The 22897-nt window shown below is 64.4% G+C and overlaps 3 protein-coding genes across 3 annotated transcripts; 2 read left to right on the top strand and 1 right to left on the bottom strand.

Annotated features, from left to right (window-relative positions):
* Positions 1-408: 408 nt before the first annotated feature.
* Positions 409-4177, bottom strand: TRAPPC3 (trafficking protein particle complex subunit 3). Its single transcript, XM_065744548.1, has 5 exons — positions 4107-4177; positions 1808-1905; positions 1553-1652; positions 1171-1353; positions 409-853 (listed from the first exon to the last, which is right to left on the bottom strand). The coding sequence occupies exons 1-5, from the start codon at positions 4146-4148 to the stop codon at positions 734-736; spliced, it is 543 nt and encodes a 180-aa protein (XP_065600620.1). The 5' UTR covers positions 4149-4177; the 3' UTR covers positions 409-733.
* Positions 4178-5623: 1446 nt separating this feature from the next.
* Positions 5624-9149, top strand: LOC136053710 (uncharacterized). The gene is made up of 14 exons (XM_065744590.1): positions 5624-5946; positions 6011-6171; positions 6253-6412; positions 6536-6706; positions 6770-6861; positions 6928-7085; positions 7160-7263; positions 7344-7562; positions 7648-7733; positions 7847-7983; positions 8067-8156; positions 8265-8473; positions 8558-8764; positions 8855-9149. Exons 1-14 carry the CDS (start codon positions 5716-5718, stop codon positions 9140-9142), a joined length of 2313 nt encoding a protein of 770 aa, XP_065600662.1. The 5' UTR covers positions 5624-5715; the 3' UTR covers positions 9143-9149.
* Positions 9150-11440: 2291 nt separating this feature from the next.
* On the top strand, positions 11441-22242 carry MAP7D1 (MAP7 domain containing 1). The gene is given in 19 exon segments (XM_065744579.1): positions 11441-11541; positions 15769-16305; positions 16308-16454; positions 16573-16644; positions 17150-17313; positions 17439-17553; positions 18520-18630; positions 19695-19817; positions 19901-20043; positions 20150-20283; positions 20365-20615; positions 20683-20842; positions 20917-21076; positions 21174-21278; positions 21377-21430; positions 21517-21574; positions 21686-21803; positions 21875-22074; positions 22150-22242. Coding segments are annotated over 19 exon segments (2712 nt in total). The 5' UTR covers positions 11441-11492; the 3' UTR covers positions 22161-22242.
* Positions 22243-22897: the final 655 nt, after the last annotated feature.

Raw genomic sequence — 22897 nt, 5'->3', positions numbered from 1 at the left:
GCCTAAACGTCTGTGTAAGAATATCCCCCCACTGCCTCCTCCACACTGCACAGTGTTTATATGCTGTAACAGGAGAGCAGGCAGTACTTGCTGAAATGCATTTAATACCTTCCAGTTGTTAGTCTGAGGTTCTGCCTCAGCCCCCAGGCTGCGTGCTGCAGAATACCAATGCCTTTCTTCCATCTGAAATGCTCAGTGGTTCTCCCCGTACAGTTTAGGGGCTCTGCCCTTCCAAGAGGGGAATGGGAGGAGAAGGAGCTTCCCCGGGAGGGTGCCAGGCATTGTCAAGCCTGCATTTTACCACCACCAACTACAGAAAGCCACTCTGGTCCACAGACATGCTATGCACTTATCTGCAAGTGAATTTTAAACAACCCTTGCTAGGACAGCAGTTAACAGCAGTCAGGTTTGGACACTTTTAGAATCTGAGCAGTAGTTCTCACACAACCCAACGCCGCAATCAGAAACTGAGCGTAGAAAGAGTTCCCAGGGGGATATGAAAATGATATCACCTTATGAAAAAGCTTCAAAATGAACCTGTGAAACAAACAGCAACTAGGTAACTGTCTTCTACAGAAAACAGAAGTAACAGTAGAAGAATATAATAACATCTTAAACAGTCAGTGAGTCAGTCTGAATGTACAGGGGCACTAGATCCCTACGATCTGTGATGAAAGCTAATGGCCAACACCAGCTGGTCCCCCCCAGCCCTGAAGGGAGACTGGGCTGTGATTCACTCTTCACCAGCTGGAAGATTGTCTTCAATCCGCCTGATGAACTTCATTCTTATTTCTGTGACGCTGTCCCCTTTCAGTGTGTCCTGGACAAACTTTACATCCACGGCCATCTGAACCTAGGAGGTGGAAGAGGAAAGCAGAGTTGTTACGTCCCTTGTAAAACAGCTTCCTGCATGATCTGCAAGCACCAGCTTAAGGACTCTGAGGACACAATGTGCAACGCAGAGCTCCAGGGAAGTACTTATTAGTTTCCAAGATCACACCTTCCAACATTTTGGCTACCAGTGGACAGTGGGCACCTTGCCTAGGCAAACAAAACTCCCACAGAGTAACCGAGACTCCCCTCAGAGATCAGAGTCCACTTAACCCCATCACTCAGTGCTACAGATACCTGGATTATTCCCATCCTGCTAGAAGAGAGATGTCGGCTCACCATTTCCAGGGCACCTCGCAGCACTCCACACAACAGGTTGGAGTAGATGAGGGAGGAGTGGTTGTCGGGGAGCTCAACAAAGTCCACCAAGGGGTTATTTTCCAAGATCAGGGAGAACTCATCACCTCCAGGACTCCAGTTGGTGATGCTTGGAGTGATGCCCAGATACATTTTAAATGCTATCTGTTATGTCAAACAGAATGTGAACAAGAATGCTGGTTACACTCTGCTAGTGGCTAACTACATTTTAGAATATATTTCTCACCATCCACTTTCTCTCTGTACTAGAATCCCATCAGAGCTCCTATGAGAGCACACAATAAGGCACTGGATAAATGCAAGCAGCAGTAAAAACCCAACGAAGCTGTGCTTTGACAATTACCTTTGCAATAACATCTGCAGTTTCACGGAAATCATGGCACCTTCCTACGTTGGATCGGGCCAGAAAATCTTCTATCAGCCTAACTCCAATGTTGTAACCCCTGTGAGTGCACAGAAGAGGAACAAGCTACAGATTAAAGAGCACAGCTCCAGAATAAACAAGTCTGCCTCGTTTCTTCTCTTGGAGCAGCACACGTGGATGTATATACATCAAGCCTGAGCTCCTGCGAGGCTCTGCTGCAGCAGATCCACTCACATTTTGTCAAGCTGCTTGTTGACATCCTCATCGTTCTCGTAGTCCTTGCACAGCTGGGTGACCAGAGCACCATACGTCAGCGTGAAGAGCTCTGAGTTCTAGGCAGAGGTAAAAAGGAGTCAGCACAAGCCAAAATGAAAACTGATTGAGCACTGCTGCACCCACGTCCAGCGCTGCTTCCGATGGCCTGGAGAAGGGGAACAGAAAGCTGCCATCTCAAAAGTATTTGCTGAGCAGTAGGAGGTCTCAGCTCTTATTTTGGCAAGGCAACTTCAGTTTCTTTGGAAAGAGAAATCCTCTTTCTGCTGGAACAAGAGAGCACTCGAGCACTTTTGTTCTCTCCCTCTCTCCACACTCAGCACTGCTATTAGCATGCCCCACAGCTGACCTGAAGAGGCAAACCAGAACTGTTCACACCCCATAGCCATTTTTAGCACGTCTTGAGAGCTGCCATTAAGCATCACTCTGCCTTAATGAGGACACCCCCAGATAACTGCAATGACACCTCCAGGTCATCTCACACGTGGTACTGACCAGCTCCAGGCAGTAACAGCAGTTGCCAAGGGCCTGAATTTATTTCAGACAATGACCTGGAGGTGAAGGGACTGAGATAAGAGGCACAATCCGTTTCAGGAATGCACAGCAAATTGGCAACAATGGACAGACCCCATTTTTGGTCTTTTCAGCAGGACAAAACGTGCCTGTCCATTCACTGACCTACCACATTCTGCTGCCAAAGAAAAAGTGATAACCATCTCAACTCTGGAAAGTTACAGAGCCACATAAGTTATACACAAAAATCAACTCAGACCCAGAAGAGGAAGAGCAAGGAGTGTTCCAGGTCAGGTCAGCAGATGAGCTGTGCAGGCCTGGCTAGGAGTGGCATTACTTCATTACTTGCACTCTGCACAGATTTGCAGAGGACACAGCAGGGCCGTGTCTCCTCTCACAGCCACCACACAGCTCCTGTGAGCATTTCCCTGGGAGCCATGAAGCAGATCAGTGATTACATGGCTGCAAAACGAAGGCTGCAACAGGCTTCAGCTCTCCACAGAATCCGAGGCAAGTGTTCAGGAGCAAATAAGCCATCATAATTCAACTTTCATTTCTGCTTTTGGTTTTGGCAATCAGAAACATCAGAGAAAGTCTAATCTCAGATTAAAAGCCTATCACCTACCATGAGATGCATAGATGCAGAAGGTGAAATGAATGGCAAATACCAATACTACAGAATGAAAGCAGCGGGCAGGCAGAAAGGAAGGGAAAAGAGACAACATCAGAGTTAAGTGACAACACTGATCGCACAAACACATTTACACAGAGCCAAGGCAGACAGGAGGAGAGGTCGCTCCCAGACTGCAACACTCAACACACAGACATCAGGTTTGTTAGAAGAGACAGGGAATTCCATCTTGCCGTTGTAATTCGTGAGGCCAACAGCAGTCAAAAGGCCTCCAGGAGTCTGAAAGGAACCAGTCAGGCTCCTGCTAATTTTGCTTGGTTTTAGAGCTGATGAACCCACACGTGCTTTGTTTTGTCTTCTTTTAAAGAAGCTCAGCCTTTCTCCAGGAAAGATGAAGCTTACTTAACTGAGCACTCAAGAATGACAAAGCGGAATTCTCCTTTAACGCCGGGCGTTTAGTGGAGAAATTTAACAAACATGCAGAGAAGGGTAAACTATTTTTAAGCGATTTTAGTAAAGACGGGGCTTGGAAGCTGCAGAGAGGGCGGGAGTGGATGGAGGAGACCCAGCTGTCCCCAGTCCGAAGTGTTGCTGCATAAAGGCACGAAGCTTTCACCCGCTGTTAGCGGCCCCGTAATGCGGAGCTGTAAGAGCCACGCTTCTAAACGTTTCTCTCTCCAACCAATCCAAGCGCCTGAAGCACTTCCCTAACTGCTGTAAGAAGAGCCCCTGCAGCACATCAGCAGCTCCGGGGCCGACAAGCCGCCCCAGTGCGATGACAGCCCGGTGGGGCGGGCGGGGGCTCGGGGGGGGGGGGGCAGCGCTGCGGCCGTGACCACGTGCTCCCGAGCACCGCCGTGGCGTGGGGAGCGAATTCGCGTTGTTTTGAAGCAGAAGCAGACCGGAGCGAGCCGGCCCCGCTCCCGTCGCACCTCACGCTCACACGGCTCCGAGAGCAGCGGCTCCGAGCACCGCTCGGGGCAGGGCGGGCACCCCAGGCCGCGCCACGGCCCGGCCCCTCTGGCACCCCCCGCCCCGGGCCCGACGCCGGAGCCGTCCGGGACAGTCCCACCGGCGGCACAGGGACCCGCGGGCCCCGCCCGGCCCCGCCGTTACCATTTTCTTGCTCTCGGTGCCGCGGCCGGCCTGGCGCGACATCCTGCCCGGCCCGCTGCCTCGCCAGCACCGCGCCGCGGAGCACCACGGGAATCGTAGTCCGCGCCGCCCCGCCGCCCGCGCCGCGCCACGCGCTCGGGACTACGAGCCCCACGATGCAACGCGCGCCACGAGTGCGCATGCGTGCAGGGGAGGAGTCGCTCTTTTTTCCCTGCATGCCTCGCGTCACGTGACCGAGAGGCGCCTACAAATCCCGTCGTGCGGGGCGGGTCAGCTGACTCCGTTCCCGGAAGGCGCCGGGGCGGGCGGGAGGAGGGGAAGGGTGCGCCGCCAGGGGGCGCTCCGGGGACCGGGACAGGGGCGGCAGTGCTGCTCAATTTAAGGCTGTTTCTTTTCCCCATGAATGAAGGGGATCTGCTGTCACAGGGCCTGGCCGGTCCTGGAGGTGATGCTCGTGGTGCAGGCAGGCCGTGCTCGCTGAGCTCAGGCCACTGCAGTCCCCCTCCGAGGGAAATCTATCTGGAGGTGGTGCTGAGCTTCAGCCCCTTCTCTCAGAACCTTCGTGCTCGTTTTTTATCCGTGTTTTACCCACATGTTGAAGCTCTGGGGTGTGCCGCCCTGGCCTGCTGCGATTCCTTGCACGGATGCTTCCAGCTGGGCAGCGAGGAGCAGAAGCACTGGAGGGGCTGTGTGGGATGTGCCACCCCAGGAGCTGTTCCAGAAGCACTTCTTCTCTTTGGGATCCCGATGCAGCAGTGCCAACTGCACCGTGCGGGCACTGGGTGCTGCCAAATGCCAGCCATCACCTCCTGGTTTGTTTTGAGGGAGTGGCAGTGTGAGAAAACCACAGAGCAAACATCGCTGACGCGGTGCCCACGGCTGCACGTGCCACTCTGTGTCACAGGATTGTGTGTCAGCTCAGTGCCAGCATGGCAGCAGCCCCATCCCATTGCAGGGGAGCAGCAGATTGTGCTGGAGTCAGGGATGCTCTGTCTTGCTTTGCTTGGCCAATGGGAGCTGATGGTGGTGGTGAGCGTGGGGCAGAGGTCTCCCAGTGCTTCTGCTTTGGCTTTTAGCCCTACAGTGCCGCTGCTTGTCCTGCTGGCAACGCATCTTAGGTGCAAAGGTCCAGAAGTGGGGCAGGTGGTGCCATGAGTGTGGGGCTGTGCCCGTGCAGCCTGGCTGTGCTGGAGCCCAGGGCAGTCCCTCTGCAGCAGGGCTCTCCCTGGAGCTGGGTTGGCTGCACAGGGTGGCTCTGCCGGTTCTTACTGCGGAGCTGCCCTGACCAGGGGGTGTGTGGGGTGGGCTGCGAGCCACAACACAGCCGTGCCCTGCCATCCGGCACCTGGCACAGATGGGTGGCAGCACCGGGGCGCAGGAGGGGCAGAATCCATATGGAGGGTCAGTTTGGGTTTGCCCACTCAGGACGTCCCCTCGCTGTCGCGCACACTTGGCTCTTCTCACACCGCCGTTCTCTCCCCGTTCCCCGTGGTGTGGGAGAGCAATGGGGCCCCGTTCTGGCGTAGGGCCAGGCTGTGTCACGCTCCGCCCCACTGGCTACACGCAGAGCGTGCCGGGACGGGGCTGATCTGTTGGCCTGAGCAGAGCCATGCCGTGCCGAGCTGCTGCCCCATGTGTCCCAACCCCGGGGGCTCCTGCCCTGCTGCATCCCAGCACTGTGTTCGTGTGGCTCGGGGCTGTGGCGGTGCTGCTGTGCACGGTGCTGGGCCCTGGGCAGGCTGACACACAACCCTTTCCTTTCCAAGACCCAACGCTGCCCTGGCACCGCCGCCTCGAGGATCTGCTGGGCCGGCTGACCCCTGCCGAGATGGTGCTGCAGGTGAGGGCACGTGGCAGGGTGGGGGCACAGCCCCCAGCTCCTGCTCAGCACATGTGACCTGCAGATGGCGAGGGGGGGAGCCCTGGGGAACGGCCCCGCCCCCCCCATCCCGCGTCTGGGCATTGCACCCTACAACTGGAACACCGAGTGCCTGCGGGGCGATGCGGAGGCGCCCGGGTGGGCCACAGCTTTCCCCCAGGCTCTGGGGCTGGCTGCTGCCTTCAGGTACGAGGGCTGGCGGTGCCCTCTGTGGGGTGGAGCCCCCACTCACTGGCACATCCTAATAGCCCTGTGCTGTCCCCACAGCCCTGAGCTCGTGTACCGGGTGGCCAACGCCACTGCCACCGAAGTGCGTGCCAAGCACAACTCCTTCGTCGCTGCCGGCCGCTACGATGACCACACGGGGCTCAGCTGCTTCAGCCCCGTGCTCAACATCATGAGGCACCCGCTGTGGGGCAGGAACCAGGTGCTGGCATGGGGTGGGACCCAGCCCGGCATCCTGAGGGTGGCAGCAGCTCTGGGTGCGGGCTGTGGAGGTGGGAGGTGTGGGGAAGCGTGGCGACCCAGCATCCCTTCGCTGCACCCCCAGGAGACGTACGGGGAGGACCCGTACCTGACAGCAGAGCTGGCCACGAGCTTTGTGCAGGGGCTGCAGGGCCAGCACCCCCGCTACATCAAGGCCAGCGCTGGCTGCAAGCACTTCAGCGTGCACGGCGGCCCTGAGAACATCCCCGTCTCCAGGCTCAGCTTCGATGCCAAGGTGAGCACAGTGGGGGCACGGGGGGTGTGAGTGCCCCCCAAGCGCTGACTGCTTTTTGCACAGGTGCTGGAGCGGGACTGGCGCACCACCTTCCTGCCCCAGTTCCAGGCATGCGTGCGTGCTGGGTCCTACAGCTTCATGTGCAGCTACAACAGGTACTGAGCGTGGGGGGCTCGGGGGGCACGTGGCACTGCCCTGGCACACTGCCCCCTCTCCAACAGGATCAACGGCGTCCCCGCTTGTGCCAACAAGAAGCTGCTGACCGACATCCTGCGGGGTGAGTGGGGCTTCGAGGGCTACGTGGTGAGTGATGAGGGGGCTGTGGAGCTCATCCTGCTGGGGCACCGCTACACACGCACCTTCCTGGAGACGGCTGTTGGTGAGTGGGTGGGATGGGAGCGGGGTGCCTGGGTGCCACGTGGCCACAGCGAGTGGGTCTTTCCAATGCGACAGCGTCGGTGAACGCCGGCCTCAACTTGGAGCTGTCCTACGGCGTGAGGAACAATGTCTTCATGCACATCCCTGAGGCCTTGGCCATGGGCAACATCACGCTGGAGGTCGGTGGTGAGGAGCCCCGAGCCCTGACTGCCTCATGCCCGAAGTGTGATTGCCATTTTGATGCTGGGGGTTTTGGCAGATGCTGCGTGACCGCGTCCGGCCCCTCTTCTACACGCGGCTGCGGCTGGGGGAGTTCGACCCCCCGGCCATGAACCCCTACAGTGCCCTGGAGCTGAGCGTGGTGCAGAGCCCTGAGCACCGCAACCTCTCTCTGGAGGCGGCCATCAAGAGCTTCGTGCTGCTGAAGAACCAGAGGGACACGCTGCCGCTCCGTGAGCTGCACGGCAAGCGCCTGGCGGTGAGACCTGGGCTGCTCCTCACCGGCACACCCCTCCTCGGCACGGGGCTGCCTGCACCCATCCTCACCCCTCTCCCCTCTGCAGGTGGTGGGTCCCTTTGCAGACAACCCCCGTGTGCTGTTTGGGGACTATGCCCCAGTGCCGGAGCCGCAGTACATCTACACACCGCAGTGAGCCCCCATCCATCCTTGGCCCTGGGGGTGTGCTCTGCCCCTCTCAACCCTTCCGTGGGGCTGTGGGGAGCTCTCCCTGTGATGTGCTGACCCTGCTGTGTCCCATGCAGGAGGGGGCTGCAAATGCTGCTGGCCAACATCAGCTTTGCTGCGGGCTGCCGGGAGCCGCGGTGCCAGGAGTACGCGGGGGATGAGGTGGAGGATGCGGTGCGAGGAGCTGACGTGGTGCTCGTGTGCCTGGGGACAGGTAGGTGGGAGCACGGGGCTCAGACACAGCCACGTGGGGAGCAACGGGGTGCAGAGGGGCGTCCCTTGGTTCCCCCGATGTAGGAATAGATGTGGAGATGGAGGCGAGGGACCGCAAGGACCTGTCGCTGCCCGGACACCAGCTGCAGCTGCTGCAGGATGCTGTGCGTGCAGGTAGGGTGCTGCACGTGGTCTGTGGGTTGGGGTCAGGGGGCACACGTCCCCATCCCAACCTCAGAGCAGCTCTGGCGGAGTGCTGATAGTGAAACCCCCCTCCCGAAGCTGCCGGGCACCCCGTCATCCTGCTGCTGTTCAATGCTGGGCCCCTGGATGTGAGCTGGGCTCAGGAGCACGACGGCGTGGGGGCCATCCTGGCCTGCTTCTTTCCTGCCCAGGCCACGGGGCTGGCCATTGCCAGCGTCCTGCTGGGCGAGCAGGGGGCCAGCCCTGCAGGCAGGCTGCCAGCCACGTGGCCTGCGGGCATGCACCAGGTGAGAGCAGGGCACAGCACCTCGGTGGCCACGGGGAATCACTGAGGACTGTGCCCATTCCTGCTGGCACCGCTCTGCTCATAGGTGCCCCCGATGGAGAACTACACCATGGAGGGTCGGACGTACCGCTACTACGGGCGGGAGGCCCCGCTCTACCCCTTTGGCTTCGGGCTGTCCTACACCACCTTCCACTACCGGGACCTGGTGCTGAGCCCCACGGTGCTGCCCATCTGTGCCAACCTCTCCGTGTCGGTGGTGCTGGAGAACACGGGGCCACGGGACAGCGAGGAGGTGAACATGGCTGCTGCGCTCCCACGTGGCCGTTTGGGGGGGGGGAGGAAAGTGGGGCTCAGGGCCCCCCTGCTGACCCCCTCCTCGCAGGTGGTGCAGCTGTACCTGCGCTGGGAGCAGCCGTCTGTGCCGGTGCCGCGCTGGCAGCTGGTGGCTTTCCGTCGCGTTGCCCTACGTGCTGGTGGTGCCACCAAGCTGTCCTTCGGGGTGCTGGCTGCCCAGCGTGCCATCTGGACACAGCAGTGGCAGCTGGAGCCCGGCACCTTCACGCTCTTTGCCGGTGGGCAGCAGCCGGGACAGCGGACACGGGCGCCCTCGGAGGTGCTGAGTGCGGGGTTCAGTGTCACTGGGGCTGCCCGGGCACTGCACAGCTGCTAGGGGTATTATGGGGGGGGGTCCTCGGGGAGCTGCGGAGGGATTGGGGTGCAGTGGGTTTGCAATAAAGTGCCCGCTGCTCTCTGTGTGCTGGGTGTGCGCTGTGGGTGCCTGTACCCCCCCCTCCCCCCCCCCCCAGGATATCTTGCCCCAATTCAGAGCACCCGGAGCTGCTCTAGGGTTGGATCCAGCCCTCTGCCCCGTGTAGGGCCAACTTCACACTGCATTTCTGCCGCCCCCAACCCTATCTGTTCGTCACGCTGGCCCCATGGGCTGTGCAGCCACCCTTCCTCCTGGGGACAGATCCGGCCCTGCCCTGCTCGGGGCTGGGGAAGGCACTCCTCCCCCCTCGGTGTGGGGAATGCGCTGGAGCTGGCCCAGGCGGCTGGGCAGTTATAAATAGGATCGGGGCACACGTGGGTCCGGCGGCTGCGGGGCATGGGATGGGTGTGGGGCTGCAAGGGGGGGCACAAGGGTTTGGGATCTTCCGGGGAGGGGGAGCTGGGATCTCCTGGGAAGGGCACTGTGGGGAAAAAATCTTCCCCCAACCCCAGAACCGTGGGGCATGCAGGGACCGTGTGAGGCGGCCCAGGCCCAGCACCATGACATCAGGGCACTAATTACAGATGCTGCCCAGGATAATTACAGAGCTGAGGCAGGGCAGGGCTCAGCCTGATGCCGGCACATTTATCAGCAGGCATCATCCTGCAGCAGCCCCATTGCAAGGAGCTCAGGGCACAGACTCTCACCCCCAGCATCCCATAGCGATCGGGGTCATCTGGGAGAATTTTGGGGTTCAGCTCGGCCCCGGTGTGCGGAGCTATGGGGTGGGAGCAGCCTGGGGAAGGGGGCAAAGTCCTGGGGCTGGAGGAGGAGGTGTGAGGTCAGGATGGGGTGTCCTGCAGCACTTTGCTCCATGATGTCAGCCCTGTCAGCAGGGCTTTGTTTGCTGCTCTCCCATCCCGGTTTGCACCCACCCTGCCGCGGTCACGGGGCAGTGCTGCAGCTGTAATTACCCTTCGATTTTGGGGGTGCTCAGCACCCCTCGGGCTGCGGAGCTGAGTGGTTGGGATGAGATGCTGGGAGCGTACTGCTGGGCCGGTGTAAGACTGGGGGGGGGGCGGGGGGCGGGGGCAGCCCTCTCCCCGTGGAGAGGGGCTGAGGGTCGTACCCTGGGCCGGGGGTCCAGGCAGCACGGGGGGGGTTTGGGGAGCACAGCTGAGCAGTGCAGCTCTGGATGCGCAGTGCTCGTGATGAGCTCATCGATTTTTCCGTGAGCTCGGGAAGGGCGGCAGTTCCCAGCATCCATGGGAACGGGGAGGGGGGAGGAGAGAGGGGGGGGCCGGACCCAGCCCCCCCAGCAGCAGCGCTGTGCCTGCAGCAGAGCAATCGATGGCTGCTGCTCGTAGGAGGCATCGAGTGGGGCTGGCACAGCACTGTGCCCCCATCCCCGCTGGTCCCAGCCCGAGCTGTGCGTCCCCATCTGATCTGAGCACGGAGGTGTCCTCCAGACCTGGCCAGCCCCCCCACCCCTAACCCCCCTCGCCTTTCTGTCAGCCCCGGGCCTGCCCGCTCCCGTCCCTGACTCAGAAGAATGCATTCGTGGAGCAGAGGGCCGGGGTTTGGGGAACCTGTCTGGCAGGAGGAGGGATGGCAGGGGATCTCCTGGCCTCGCGGTGACATCATCCCCAAAACAGGCGCCTCTGACGGGGCAATGCCTGCGGGAACCTGAGCTGTGCATCCCCGCACCCCCCCGCGCACAAAGGTGCTGCTGCGTGGGGCTGCGGCCCCGCGGGTGTCCGTGTTTTTGGGGTGGGGGTGGGATGGGGACTGGTCCAGCGCAGCGGTGCATCGCCCCGTGGTGCGGAGCGGCTGCTGGCGGTACCTGGGGAGGGCCGGGGGGAGAAGAGGGATGGGGGTGAGGCCCCATAAACGGCGGAGATGGAGCTCTGGGATGGAAATGTGCATCCCTTTGGGGTGACGGGGATGGGGCAGCCGACCCAGGCGGCGGTGGCTGCGCAGGCAGGGCGGGTTCCTCGCCGAGGATCAGCTCCAGGTGATGCTGCGAGAGGTGAGCGTGGTCGCGAGCCCCAACATCGGGCAGAAAACAAGAAAGGATGGAGGTGGGCGAGCGCAGGGACGAGGAGCGGCCCCAAACCCGGCAGCGGCACCCGGAGCCGTCCCGTCGGGCGGAGCATCCCGGCTCCATCCCATCCCCATCCCATCGGTGCCGGCAGACGCGGGGCCGGGGCGGGGAGCTCCGAGATTCCTCCCCCGCGGGGCCGTGGGGGGAGCGGGGCGGCGCGGCTCAGCACAGCTCGGCCCGGCCCGGCCCCCTGCACCGCCCCGCGCCATGGAGAGCGGCCGCGCCGGGCGGGAGCCCCAGCCCCGAGCTCTGCCCGGTACGGCTGCGGGATGCGGGATAGCTGCGGGATGCGGGCCCGGGGAGGGAGGGAGGGGGTGCGGGATGCGGCTCTGCGGGATGCGGGAGGGGGATGGTGGGAGAGGGCCGCAGAGCGGTGCGGGTGGGGACGCGGGATGCGGCCTCGGTGCTCCGGAGCCGTGCGGGCGGTGGCCCCGCAGCCACGGGGTGGGGGTGGGGGTGCGGGGTCGGGCGGCGGTTGGGGCAGAGGGGAGCGGAGGGAGAGGAAGGGCCGCCTGCAGCGCGGGGACGGGAGCGGACAAAGCTCCGCGGCGCGGGGCCGCCCCTCCATTTTGGCGGAGGAAAGGAAGGAGGGGGGGGGTTGGGGGGGAGCGCAGCCCCCGGCCCCGCGGAGCGATGGAGCCCGCGCCTTTGGGGAGCCCTCCCCGGGGGGGTGCGGGGGCATCGCCCCCATCCGCTGCTGTCGGCACCGCACGGAGCGCTGCGGGTGTGGGGCGGGGGCGGCCCGGGCGGGGCTGAGCGGTACCCGCCGGTGCCCTCCCGTTGCCCTCCGGTTGCCCCGGGCTGAACTCCGGTGCGAACGAGCAGAGGGCGGCGGTCCCGCTTTGCTCCGGGCCGTACTCCGCCTCTCCCGGTCCCGCTCCGCGCTGCGACCGAACGGCGCTTTGTGGCACCGCTTCCTCCGATGGAGGAAGAGGAGACGCTCTCCCCTCCCCCCCTTTTCCCTCCACCCCCCCCACCTCCTCGGCCCCGCGCAGCTCCGCGCTGTGATTCATCGGGAGCGGGGGGGGCGGGGGGGGGAGGGCCGTGTGCCGCCCCACTGCCGTGCGGTGTTATCGGGGCTGCGTGCCCGCTCCGAGCCGCGCTCGCCCTGCAGCTCTGCAGACATTTTGTCTGCGTCCCACCCGCTGCTCCCCCACCCGCGGCACCGCCGAGCATCGCCGCTCCTTTCGGTGCTCCCCTGGGGCGGGAGCTGCCGCCCCAAATCTCGGCCCTCGGGCGTCGGAGGAGCGTGGCCACTCTCGGCCCCACGCAGATGAAGCTCCGCTCGGCGCGCGGATCCTGCAAAGCGCGGAGCTGCTGGCTGAAGCTCGCCCTCACCCCTCGGTCGGGTGACCCGTGTGGATGCTCCGTGTCCCCATCCCCGGCCACCAGCGGGGACACGGATGCCCGCCGGTGCTTATTTGGGTCCCGTCGGGCTTTCCTGGCACGGGGCAGCCGGGGGGGGGGAGTTGGGGGGGGTGCGGGGCGGCTGATCGTCCTCCAGCGCCGGCGTTGGGAGCACAGGGAGAGCTCCGCGATGCGATGATGTGACACTCACAGTCCCGTGGTCCAAAATAGTCGGGGCTGCTCTCAGCCGGCTGCGAGGGGGCTGGGGACGGAGCAGCGCGGTGAGGGCGGCTTCCCGGGGTCCCGCTGGCACCCCCGGTGGGTGTCCATGTCACATAGGAGCTGCGTTTCGGAGGTGGTCCCCGCTGAGCCCTGCTCCCTGCTGTGCTGTTTCCCAGTGTGGTGCTGGCGGACCGGGCCGGCTGTGATGGGTCACCCCAAGGACGTGGGCACCTCCTGTTGCTGCCCTGTGCTGTGCAGACGGATGGCAGCCAGGTGCTGCCTGTGCTCCAGCCCTGTGTCTGGGGTGATGGAGCCCAGGAGCAGCCCTGTGTGTATTTTAAACCCCCAGCTGTGGCCACGAGATCCCATCTCCTGAGTTCCCCTTGTTGCTCTCCAGCTCCCCACGTCACGGTGCTCCTGCACCCCGCGGCTCAGGGCCTCAGCACGGTGCTGGCCTGCAGGCAGGAGCAGAGACCCCTGGATGGGGACATGCTGGGGACTTATAGGGGACGCTCACTGTCCCCACCACCCAGGGATGAGTGATGCTGCACATCCCCAGGAGCTGAGTGGGAGTGGGCACAGCACAGCTCTGTGTGCCTCTGTGCACCCCATGGGGCTCTGGGGGCCTCAGGAGGCCCTGTCCCTACGGGACACCAGCACCTTCTCTGTGCAGGTGGCTCCAGGAGCTGATAGGGACACAGAGCAGCTCGGGGGGCTCAGCCTTCCCCATCTACTGCGTGCCCGTGGGGCTGGAAGTGCTGCCATCGAGGTGGGGGCACAGCTGGAGAGGGGATATGAGTCCCCCTAGGACATGTGCGTGTCCCCACCGGGCCCTGCAGAGCCGGCGGAGGCTTTGGGGCTGTGCTTTGCAGTGGTTCATCCCTGGGCACCACAGGAGCCATCCCCCACCCCACACAGGGACATGTGCCCTGGCTCCGTGGCTCTGGTGCTGGGACACCATGGATGAGCTGCGCCGCACCCCCACACCCCCCCACATTGGATGGGATCAGCCCCATCCAATATCCCAACAGCGGGGATCTGTGTCCCAGAGGGGACGAGCTGGGGATGCTGCTGTGGGGCTCAGCGGGTACGTGAGGATACATGGGGGGAGCCGAGGTGAAGGCACCGCATGGCCCCTCCTGCCCTCCCCAGTGGGAAGCCCCTCAGGGCTGCGGTGCTGAGCACAGGCTGCTCGCCTTCCCCCGACCCCCCCGGGCTGCGATGTGCTCTCGCTTCATAGCACCGGGAATTGGCTCTGCCTGGCTGAGCAGCGCCAGCCACGTGCGGGAGGTGCCGGTGGCACTCGGTGGCACACGGGTGCTGCTGGTGGCACAGGGACCCACAGAGGAGCTGGGTGGGCTCTGGCCCCGCACCTCGCCCCATGGCCGGCATCCCTCCCACCCCAGCATCCCGCTGCGGTCACACTGCTCTGTGCTCAGCGATGTCCCCTCTGTGGGACAGCGGGGTCGGGGGCTGCGGGGTGCAGTGTTTGGGGCCGGGAGCTGATCTGCTCTGGAATGCCCCAGCGTTGGGTTTCAGGGCAGCTGCTGCGCTGCGGCAGTGACGGGGACAGATGGCTCAGGGCTGCTCCTGGGCTGTGGCTCTCGGGGTTTTATGGCCGTGCCCCGCAGCGTTGGGTGCTGCCGTCCCCCCGTGGCCATCGGGGCGGGACGGATCCTGCCTGTGGGCTGTGTGGTGGCTCCGTGCCCTCTGGCGATGGGTGGCAGTGGGGGCTCAGTGCTGCTCCTCACCCCGCAGGGATGGGGTGAGGTGTCCATCTGCTGCGCGGTGGCAGCCCAGCTCAGCTGCTGGCTCCGTGGGGCTGCATTGCTGCAGTGCCCGTGGGTGGGAGTGGGGATGGGTGGGAGCCCTCATCCCACCCCTGGGATGTACTGGGCTATGCTGGGGCTTGTGGGTGTGTGGGAGCAGGGGACGGCCTCCTTCCTGCGGCACAAATAGCCGGAAAGCAGCGGGAGGGCTGGTCCTGTTCTGAGCCCATGGGGGGGGGGGGGGGAGGAGGGCTCCTGGGTGGGTGCAGCCCCCCCATGCAGTGCAGCACGGGGCTGTCCCTGCTCTCATCCATCCACAGTGCGAAGGAGCGGCGCCGGCCGTGTTTGCACAGCCCATACTTTGCCCCTCTCTGAAGATTGCAGAGAGTTCCACAAACACAGCCCAGCGCTGCGGGACGTCGCCCCGTGGGGAGGACCACGCGCTGGGGCCGTGGGTCCCCCGTGTCCCCATTGCAGCAAGAGCACCGACCCTTCCTGCAGCATGGGAACTGGGGCTGTGATCCTACACAGAGTGCTTGCAGAGGGCGATGGGCTGAGCAGCGTGCTGCTCCCCCGCTGCACTGCACCCCATACAGGTCACCCCCATACGGGTCACCCCTGCACGTGCCATCCCCAGCACTTTGTTCCAGTGGTCCGTGTGGGGCCGGGCACACGGAGCAGGCTCTGAGCAGACTCCCAGCCCCACACACTTGGAGAGGAGTTGTTTTCTTGGAGCAGCAGCCTCGTGTGCATTCCTGGGCCATGAGTTCATGGCTGTGCGCGGGGACACGCACCGCGGCGTGACGTCAGGCTGTCAGCCCGCACCCATCCTGCACCCATCCTGCACTCATCCTGCACCCATCCTGTGCCCATCCCATGCAGCAGAAGCGCCCTGCATCCTCCAGGAAGCACCTGCCCCTCCCGCCAGTGCCTGGTGTGGGGTTTTCCCCGCCATTGTGGGGCAGCAGCTGTGGGAGAAGAAGGGCGTTTTGTGGTGTCGGTGCCTGGCGGAGCCCCATCCGTGTGCTCTGTGCATTGTGCACACAGAGCTTGGCAGTCGGCGTGGGGCCGCGTGGTGACCCCCCCCCCCACGTGGTGGTGGCAGTGAAGGGCCCACTGGTGACCTGCTGTGTTCTGTGTTGCAGGGAAGACACCGTCCCCAATGGGAGACAGCGTGCTGCCCCCCCCACATGGGGACACTGGGCACGGAGACAGCCCCCCGCAGCGTGACCGACCCGTCCTCCCGGCTGTGACCCCCTCCCCAGTGGCCACCCCCCCACCAGGACAGCTCTGCCCCATTCCCACTGCTGTCACCCCCCCAGGACGGCCTGTGTCCCCCATCCCTGCAGCTGTGGCCCCCTCAGCAGAAAGCGTCCCGCCCTGGTGTGACAAGACCCCCCCTGCACTCCCCCATCCCTCCGCTACAGAGCACCCCAAAGAAGAAGCATCGCCCCACACCGCCAGCCAACCGCTGCCCGTCCCCACTGCCCCATGCCCAGTGGAGACACTGCCCCATGGGAGCACCCCCGTGGCCCCCACCACTGACAAAAGGGTGCCCTTTGATGCCAAGAGCCCCCCGAGCAGCACAGCCCAGCCCCCCAAGGATGTACCCCCCAAGGATGCACCCCCCAAGGACATTCCCTCCAAGGATATGCCCTCCAAGAATGTACCCTCCAAGGATGCATCCCCAAAGACGCACCCCCCAAGGATGTCCCCCCCAAGGATGCATCCCCCAAGGACATACCCCCCAAGGATGTCCCCCCCAAGAGTGACCGTGCCACTCCAGCTGTCGCCTCGACATCTTCAGCTGCCAGCCCCAGGCCCAAGCAAGGTGGGTGTCCTGGAGGGGGGGAGGGGGTGGCTGTCTCTGCCCACTGCTCACATGGGGCCCCTCATGCCCTCTCATTTTGGGGTGCAATTTGCGCTGCTCTGACCATGTCTCCCTGCAGCAGATGTGCAGAAGGCCCAGGCACGGCACAGGCAGGCGAAGGAGCGGCGCGAGGAGCGGGCGAAGTACCTGGGTGAGGAGTAGGGCTGGGAGGGAAAGTGGATGCTAAGGGGCAGGCGGGGGAGCTAAGGAGCTTGGCCAGGCAATCCCATTAGCTGCTATTAGTATAAGCACAGTGCCTGCAGGTTTGTCCCCTCAACACGCTGCACACAACGCAGGGGTTCCCCAGTCCCACGCCACCCCACATCGGGCTGTGTTCCTGCGAGCAGCGATGTGTGGAGCTGCAGATGTGTGGGGCTGCGCAGCCCCCGCGCCGCCTATGGGGCCCCCTCATCCCCGTGCTCTTTCCACCCTCATTCCCCCATTGTTTCCCCGAGAGGCTCCGCGGGCTCCGGGCTCCCTTTTGTCCTCACCATAACTCCTCCCTGCCACCACGCTGCTTGCGATGCCGCCGACCCCACGCGCCCGGGGGACCCCCAACCCTCAGCCCCACCGCAGCCGTGGGGCTCTCCGTGTGCACGGGGCATTGCATCCCCCCGGCCGGGCTGTGACCCCTCCTCGTGGGCTCCCCCCGGCAGCGGCCAAGCGGGCACTGTGGCTGGAGAAGGAGGAGAAGGCCAAAGTGCTGCGGGAGCGGCAGCTGGAGGAGCGCCGGCGGCGGTTGGAGGAGCAGCGGCTGCGGGCGGAGAAGCGCCGAGCGGTGCTGGAGGAGCGGCAGCGGCAGAAGCTGGAGAAGAACAAGGTGGGCAGGGGGTGGGTGCGCTCCCCGGGGGTCCTCCAGCAGACGTGTGTGCTCCGGGGTGGGTGTCATGGGTGTCACGGCCCCGTGGAGGTCCCCATCTCTGAGTCTGTCCCTCTCCCGGACAGGAGCGCTACGAGGCCGCCATCCAACGCTCGGCCAAGAAGACGTGGGCAGAGATCCGGCAGCAGCGGTGGTCGTGGGCGGGGGCCCTGCACCATGGTTCTGCCTCGCACAAGGATGGTGAGTGCACGAGGATGGGGCTGTGGCTGGGGGGGTGGCAGACACAGCGCCCGCTGCGACGTCTCTGTGCCACAGCCCAAGGGGACCCCACGGTTTCTCTGTTCCCTGGGCTGCCCGTGCCCATCTGCGGTCACTGCGCTGCGTGGGGATGTTGTGTGGGGCACGTGATGTTTTGGGCTTGGAGCTGCACGAAGGCATCGCCGTGTTGTGATGGTGGTGGTGTTGGGGTGTGTGTTGGGGTGCGACCCCATGTGCGGGCAGCCCTCGGAGCCAATGGAGGGGTGCACGGGGATGTGCTGTGCGGGGTGCTCAGTGCGTGGATGGGGTCCTCTCCATGGGGACACAGTGGTGGCCGAGGGGACGGGGCTGGGCTGGGGGTGATGGGCAGCACGGTGTCCCCGTGCCCTGCGTCCCTTGTGCCGTGGGGTGGCTGCGTGTGCGGCGTTGGGTGTTGGCGGTGCATGGTCAGGATGTGCACGTGGGCTCTTCGTGCATCGCTGTGACTCGTGGAGCATTCGAGGGCAGGGGCACATCTGCTGAGCAGGGCTCCCTGCCACCTCCGTGGGGCCGTCCCCCGACCTGGCTGCTGCCTCCTCTGTCAGCGGGCTCTGGCTGTCTGGCCAGGGCTGAGGGCTCTGCTTCCCCACCGCCCCCCCTGTGCTGCTGTAGGGTCCTCGTGTGAGTGCTGTCCCGTGTCCACATTCCCCTGAGCCGCTGAGGTCCCCCCTGGCTCCAGGACTGTGTTCTGGGGACACCGCAGTGGCAGGGCTGTGATCCCCAGAGCTGAGATCCCTGCATGCCCCCTGCATGACATGGGCACTGTGCCACACAGCCCGGCCTGGCCACCAGTGTGTACCACATCCTCCCGCCGCCCCGCAGCCCCACTGCCCCACATCAGTGCATGCTGCATGCGGGGACCCGGCCCGGCCCCGGTCTGTAATGCCCTGTGTCTTTTCCCTCCTCCAGGTGCGAGCCGCTGCTCGGTGTCCGCTGTAAACCTCCCCAAACACGTCGACTCTATAATCAACAAGCGGCTCTCCAAATCCTCTGCCACCCTCTGGAACTCTCCCAGTAGAAGTAAGAGCCCTCTGCATGGCCCTGCAGTGCAGGGGGGGCACAGCCCAGCCCCCGCCCCACATAGGGACCCCCCCAGCCCCAGCCATGCCATGCACAGTGCCCATGGAGAGGAGGAGCCGTGTGCTGTTTGCTTTGGAGGAGGCTGGAGCCAGCTCCTCGCCCTGCTATGGGGAGCAGCTGGGAGGTGGATGGCACTGGGATGTCGTCTCCGGCCCTGTGGTCTCTGGCTAGGGCTGCTTGAGCTGCATCTGGTGCCACCTCTGCAGGGCTGGTGCCCACTGTGACACCTGGGAGTGCCTTGCAGTGCCGTGGGTGCAGCACTGGGTGCCCCTCGGGGCTGTGGGTGCAGTGTTGGGTGCCACGAGGTCACCCAGGTCCGGGTGAGCTGCTGGAGCCGTGGGGCTGCGTGCTGTTGTGCTGCTGCGTTGCCTGGTGATGGGTGTGCGCCGGGCGGTATAAATAGATGGAGCAGCTGATGCGGACGGCCTCGTGCTGGGGCTCAGCCAGGGGGGGCACATGGGGCTGTGTGGAGCAGCCAACGCCTGGCTGGGGCTGGACGCAGTGCCCTGTGCTGCTCCAGTGTCCCTGTTTTGTCCCCTCCCAGCAGCGGAGTACTGCATCGTGCTGATGGAGAGGGGCACAGGGTCACTGTCTCTGCAGTGCTGTCCACATGGCTGTGGGGCACTCAGTGCCAGCAGGCAATGCAGCTGGCAGTGTCCCCATGCCCAGCTGGGCCGGCAGAATGCCTGGGGGCCATCGTGCCCTGGGTGCCCCTGGCCCAGTTCCTGTGTCCGCACGGTGGCCTCAGCCCCTCTCTCTCAGTGCAGGGACACACAGTGGTGGCCCTGCAGTGCAGCAGGGGTTCGGTGTCACCAGCACTGAGTGCACGGAGAGGGGGCACACTGCTGTGGGCACGCTTTGGCATCCTGCCTCAGTGCCATCTATGGGCCACGCGTCGCGCCTTAGCTGTCAGTGCCAGGAGTGGGGATCTGGCAGCTGTGGGGCTCGAGCAGAGGGACGCTGTGGGGCTCCAGGGCGTGCTAAGGGTTCTTGTCCTTCTGCAGACCGCAGCCTGCAGCTGAGCCCCTGGGAGAGCAGCATAGTGGACCGGCTGATGACACCCACGCTGTCCTTCCTGGCACGCAGCCGCAGCGCCGTGACGCTGGCTGGGAACGGCAAGGAGCAGGGTGAGCACGGGACTGTATGGGGCAGAGGGCTGCGAGTGCTCCGAGGTGGGAGCCCGCAGCCACCAGCTCTGTCACACCCGCAGTGCCCGTGTGCCCCCGCTCGGCCTCCGCCAGCCCCCTCAGCCCCTGCCACAACCACCGCCTGCCGCACCGCTGCTGGGAGCGGCGGAGGGGCACTGCTGGCAGCCCCGACGTGACGCCGCGCCGCCGCACCGAGTCCTCACCGGTGAGTGCCGCCTCCCACGGGGGTGTGGGGGGGGGACACACCCGGAGCCTGGCTCCTGGCTGAGCCCAGCGGCGTGGTGCTGATGCTGTCTCTATGGGTGGCACAGAAGAAGAAGGAGAAGAAGGAGAAGGAGCGGGAGAACGCCAAGGAGCGCAGCGCGCTGTCCCGTGAGCGCAGCCTCAAGAAGCGGCAGTCGCTGCCCGGCGCGCAGCCCCGGCTCCTGCCCACAGCCGACAGCAGGTTGGGACCTGGCAGCACACACTGCCCTGCCCTGAGGCCACGGGGACTCTGCTGATGTCTCTTCTCTCGCTCTGTTTGCAGCCCCGGCCCCAAGAACCGTCCCTCGTCCCCCGCCACCCCCAAAACCCGCCCGGCGTCCCCCAGCCCGGCCCTGGGCTCGCCCCACAAGCCGCCCCTGCCCCGCAGCGCTCACTCCTCTCCCAAAGTGAGGGCCAGGGCAAGGGACGAGCGGGGCGAGCAGGAAGGCCAAGCCAAGGGGCGTGAGAAGAAGGAGGAGGAGAGGGGCCCGCCCCACCCCGAGCCACCCAGGGTGCCCACGGAGCCAGCAGCAGGTAGGTCCATGGTGATTATGGGGTGAGGCGGAGTGAGAGCGGCGCTGACGCTGCTCACATCCCACAGCCCCCCCGACCCCTGTAGCCCACGGCCCCCCCAGCAGACCCTCAGCTGGCACTACGGACCGGGAAGAGGCCGCTCGGCTGCTGGCGGAGAAGCGGCGCCAGGCCCGCGAGCAGCGGGAGCGCGAGGAACGGGAGCGCCGGGAGCAGGAGGAGCAGGAGAGGTGAGTGCTCAGCCATGGGTCATATCAGCCCTGGTGTCCCCCCACCTCGCTGAGGGCTCCCTGTGTCCACACAGGCGGCTGCAAGAGGAGAGGGCACAGCGGGCGGCGGAGGAGCAGAGCCGCAGGGAGGCCCTGGCACGGCAGCGGGAGGAGGAGCGGCAGCTGCAGGAGGAGCGCGAGGCCCAGGAGAGGGCACGGGCAGAACGGGAGGAGATGGAGCGGCTCCAGAGACAGGTGTGGGGCAGGGGGGAGGAGGAAGGATGGGGGATGTGGGATGAGGTGAGGCCTGTCCCCACCCTTCTCACTCCACCTGTCCCTGCTGACCTCGCAGAGAGAAGAGGCCGAGGCGAAGGCACGCGAAGAAGCTGAGAGGCAGCGCCTGGAGAGGGAGAAGCACTTCCAGCGCGAGGAGCAGGAGAGGCTGGAGAGAAAGAAGGTGAGGGCTGAGGGCACTGCTGGGTGCGTGTCGTGCCTGGGGGTGCCCAGACAATGGGGCAGGACCTGGCTGTGTTTGAGCCCTTCTCTGCCCCACAGCGTCTGGAGGAGATCATGAAGCGGACGCGCAGGTCGGATGCAGCAGATGCCAAGGTGGGTGCCTGTCCTGCACGCCCTGACCTGAGCTGCCTGCAGACAGCAGGCGCCGTGGAGCCCTCACTGCTCTCCTTTCCTTGCAGAAGAAGGAGGACAAGAAGATAGTGAATGGGAAAGGAGCTGAGCAGGAGCACAGCACAGGTATACGGTCCCCTCCTGCAGCGCCCCGGGGTGCTGGAGGTCCCCAGAGCCCCTGCCCCCATCCTGCTCCCTGAGTCTTGGGGCTGAGTGGGGCTCTGCTTCTGTCTTCAGGTGGTGAGAAGAGAACGGGGCCAATGCTAAAGGCAGAGGAGCTCCCCGAGACAGAGACACCGAGTGCAGGGACACTGGGGACCCTGAAGAGCCCGGCAGGCGAGGGGCTGCAGCCCAGGTGAGCACAGGGGTGGAAAGGGGGCCGGGGGCTGGCAGGACCCCAGCTCAACCCAACCCAACACCTCACAGCTCTCCGGCCAAGGAGGTGGCAGCCCCAGTGGTGAACGGCGTGCAGCCCGGCAAGCACGAGAATGGCTTCTCAGGCACTGAGGGCTCCCCAGAGCTGCTGGAGCTCTCCCACCACGGCGGCAGCCCCAGCAGCATCATCCCCTTCGGTGACAAAGAGCCCTTCCTCAAGCAGGCGGTGGTCAAACCCCCCCAGGTCACAGGTGAGCGGCAGCTTGGGCTCACGGGGGCAGAGGAGGATGACACCGTGGCCCTGACCGCATCCCCTCTGCCCACAGAAGTGCTGTGAGGCCCAGCCCCATCCGACATCCCCACGGAGCACCGCGCAGACCCATAGCTGTTGTCAGAAGGAACACCTCGCTGCTCCCCACACCACGAGGAGCCGGGCAGCGTGGGGCTCCCACGTGGCAGCCTCCAGCCCCGCAGCCGGGGCCTCCTGGTTTCTCTCTCAGTTGTTTTTATTTCGTTTTGTTCCTTTTTAACAAACATGCACCTTACCAGCCCGACGCCCTCGCACACAGCCCGCCCGAGCCACCCCGAGACGCGTGCTGTCATACTGTGGTTATTTAAGTCGCTGGGTACAATGTATGTGAATACTGTAAATAGTGCTCGGACGCCGTGGGGCTCGGGGCTGCCCGGAGCCCCGCGTGCCCTTTGTCCCCACGCATGTGTGCGTGCACCCGGGGCTGGGCCGGGCCCACGCTGCTCTCTCCGTGCCGTTGTGACAGTGTTATGCATCCGGACAACCTTCGCAAACAATAAAAGCGGACAACCACCCGCGGCCTCGCCTCGTGCTTGGGGTGGGGGGCGAGGGGGGGCGGTCCCTTGGGGCAGGGCGAGAACTACGGGCGTCAGCACTGCGCAGGCGCGGCCGCCATTTCCCGGCCTGCCTTCCCGCCGGAAGCTGCTCCCTCTTGGTGGCGTGAGGGGCGGGAGAGGAAGGAAGCGGAAGTAGCGTCACGCCAGGCGCAGGGTGCGCTGGGATATGTAGTCCAGCTCGCCCTGCCCACGGAGGAGCGCTGTAGG

This window comes from Cyrtonyx montezumae, unplaced genomic scaffold (genome assembly GCF_038088225.1).
Source record: "Cyrtonyx montezumae isolate F1298 unplaced genomic scaffold, pur_monq_1.0 scaffold_31, whole genome shotgun sequence".
NCBI lineage: Eukaryota > Metazoa > Chordata > Aves > Galliformes > Odontophoridae > Cyrtonyx > Cyrtonyx montezumae.
This window is presented reverse-complemented; position numbering and strand designations above follow the sequence as displayed.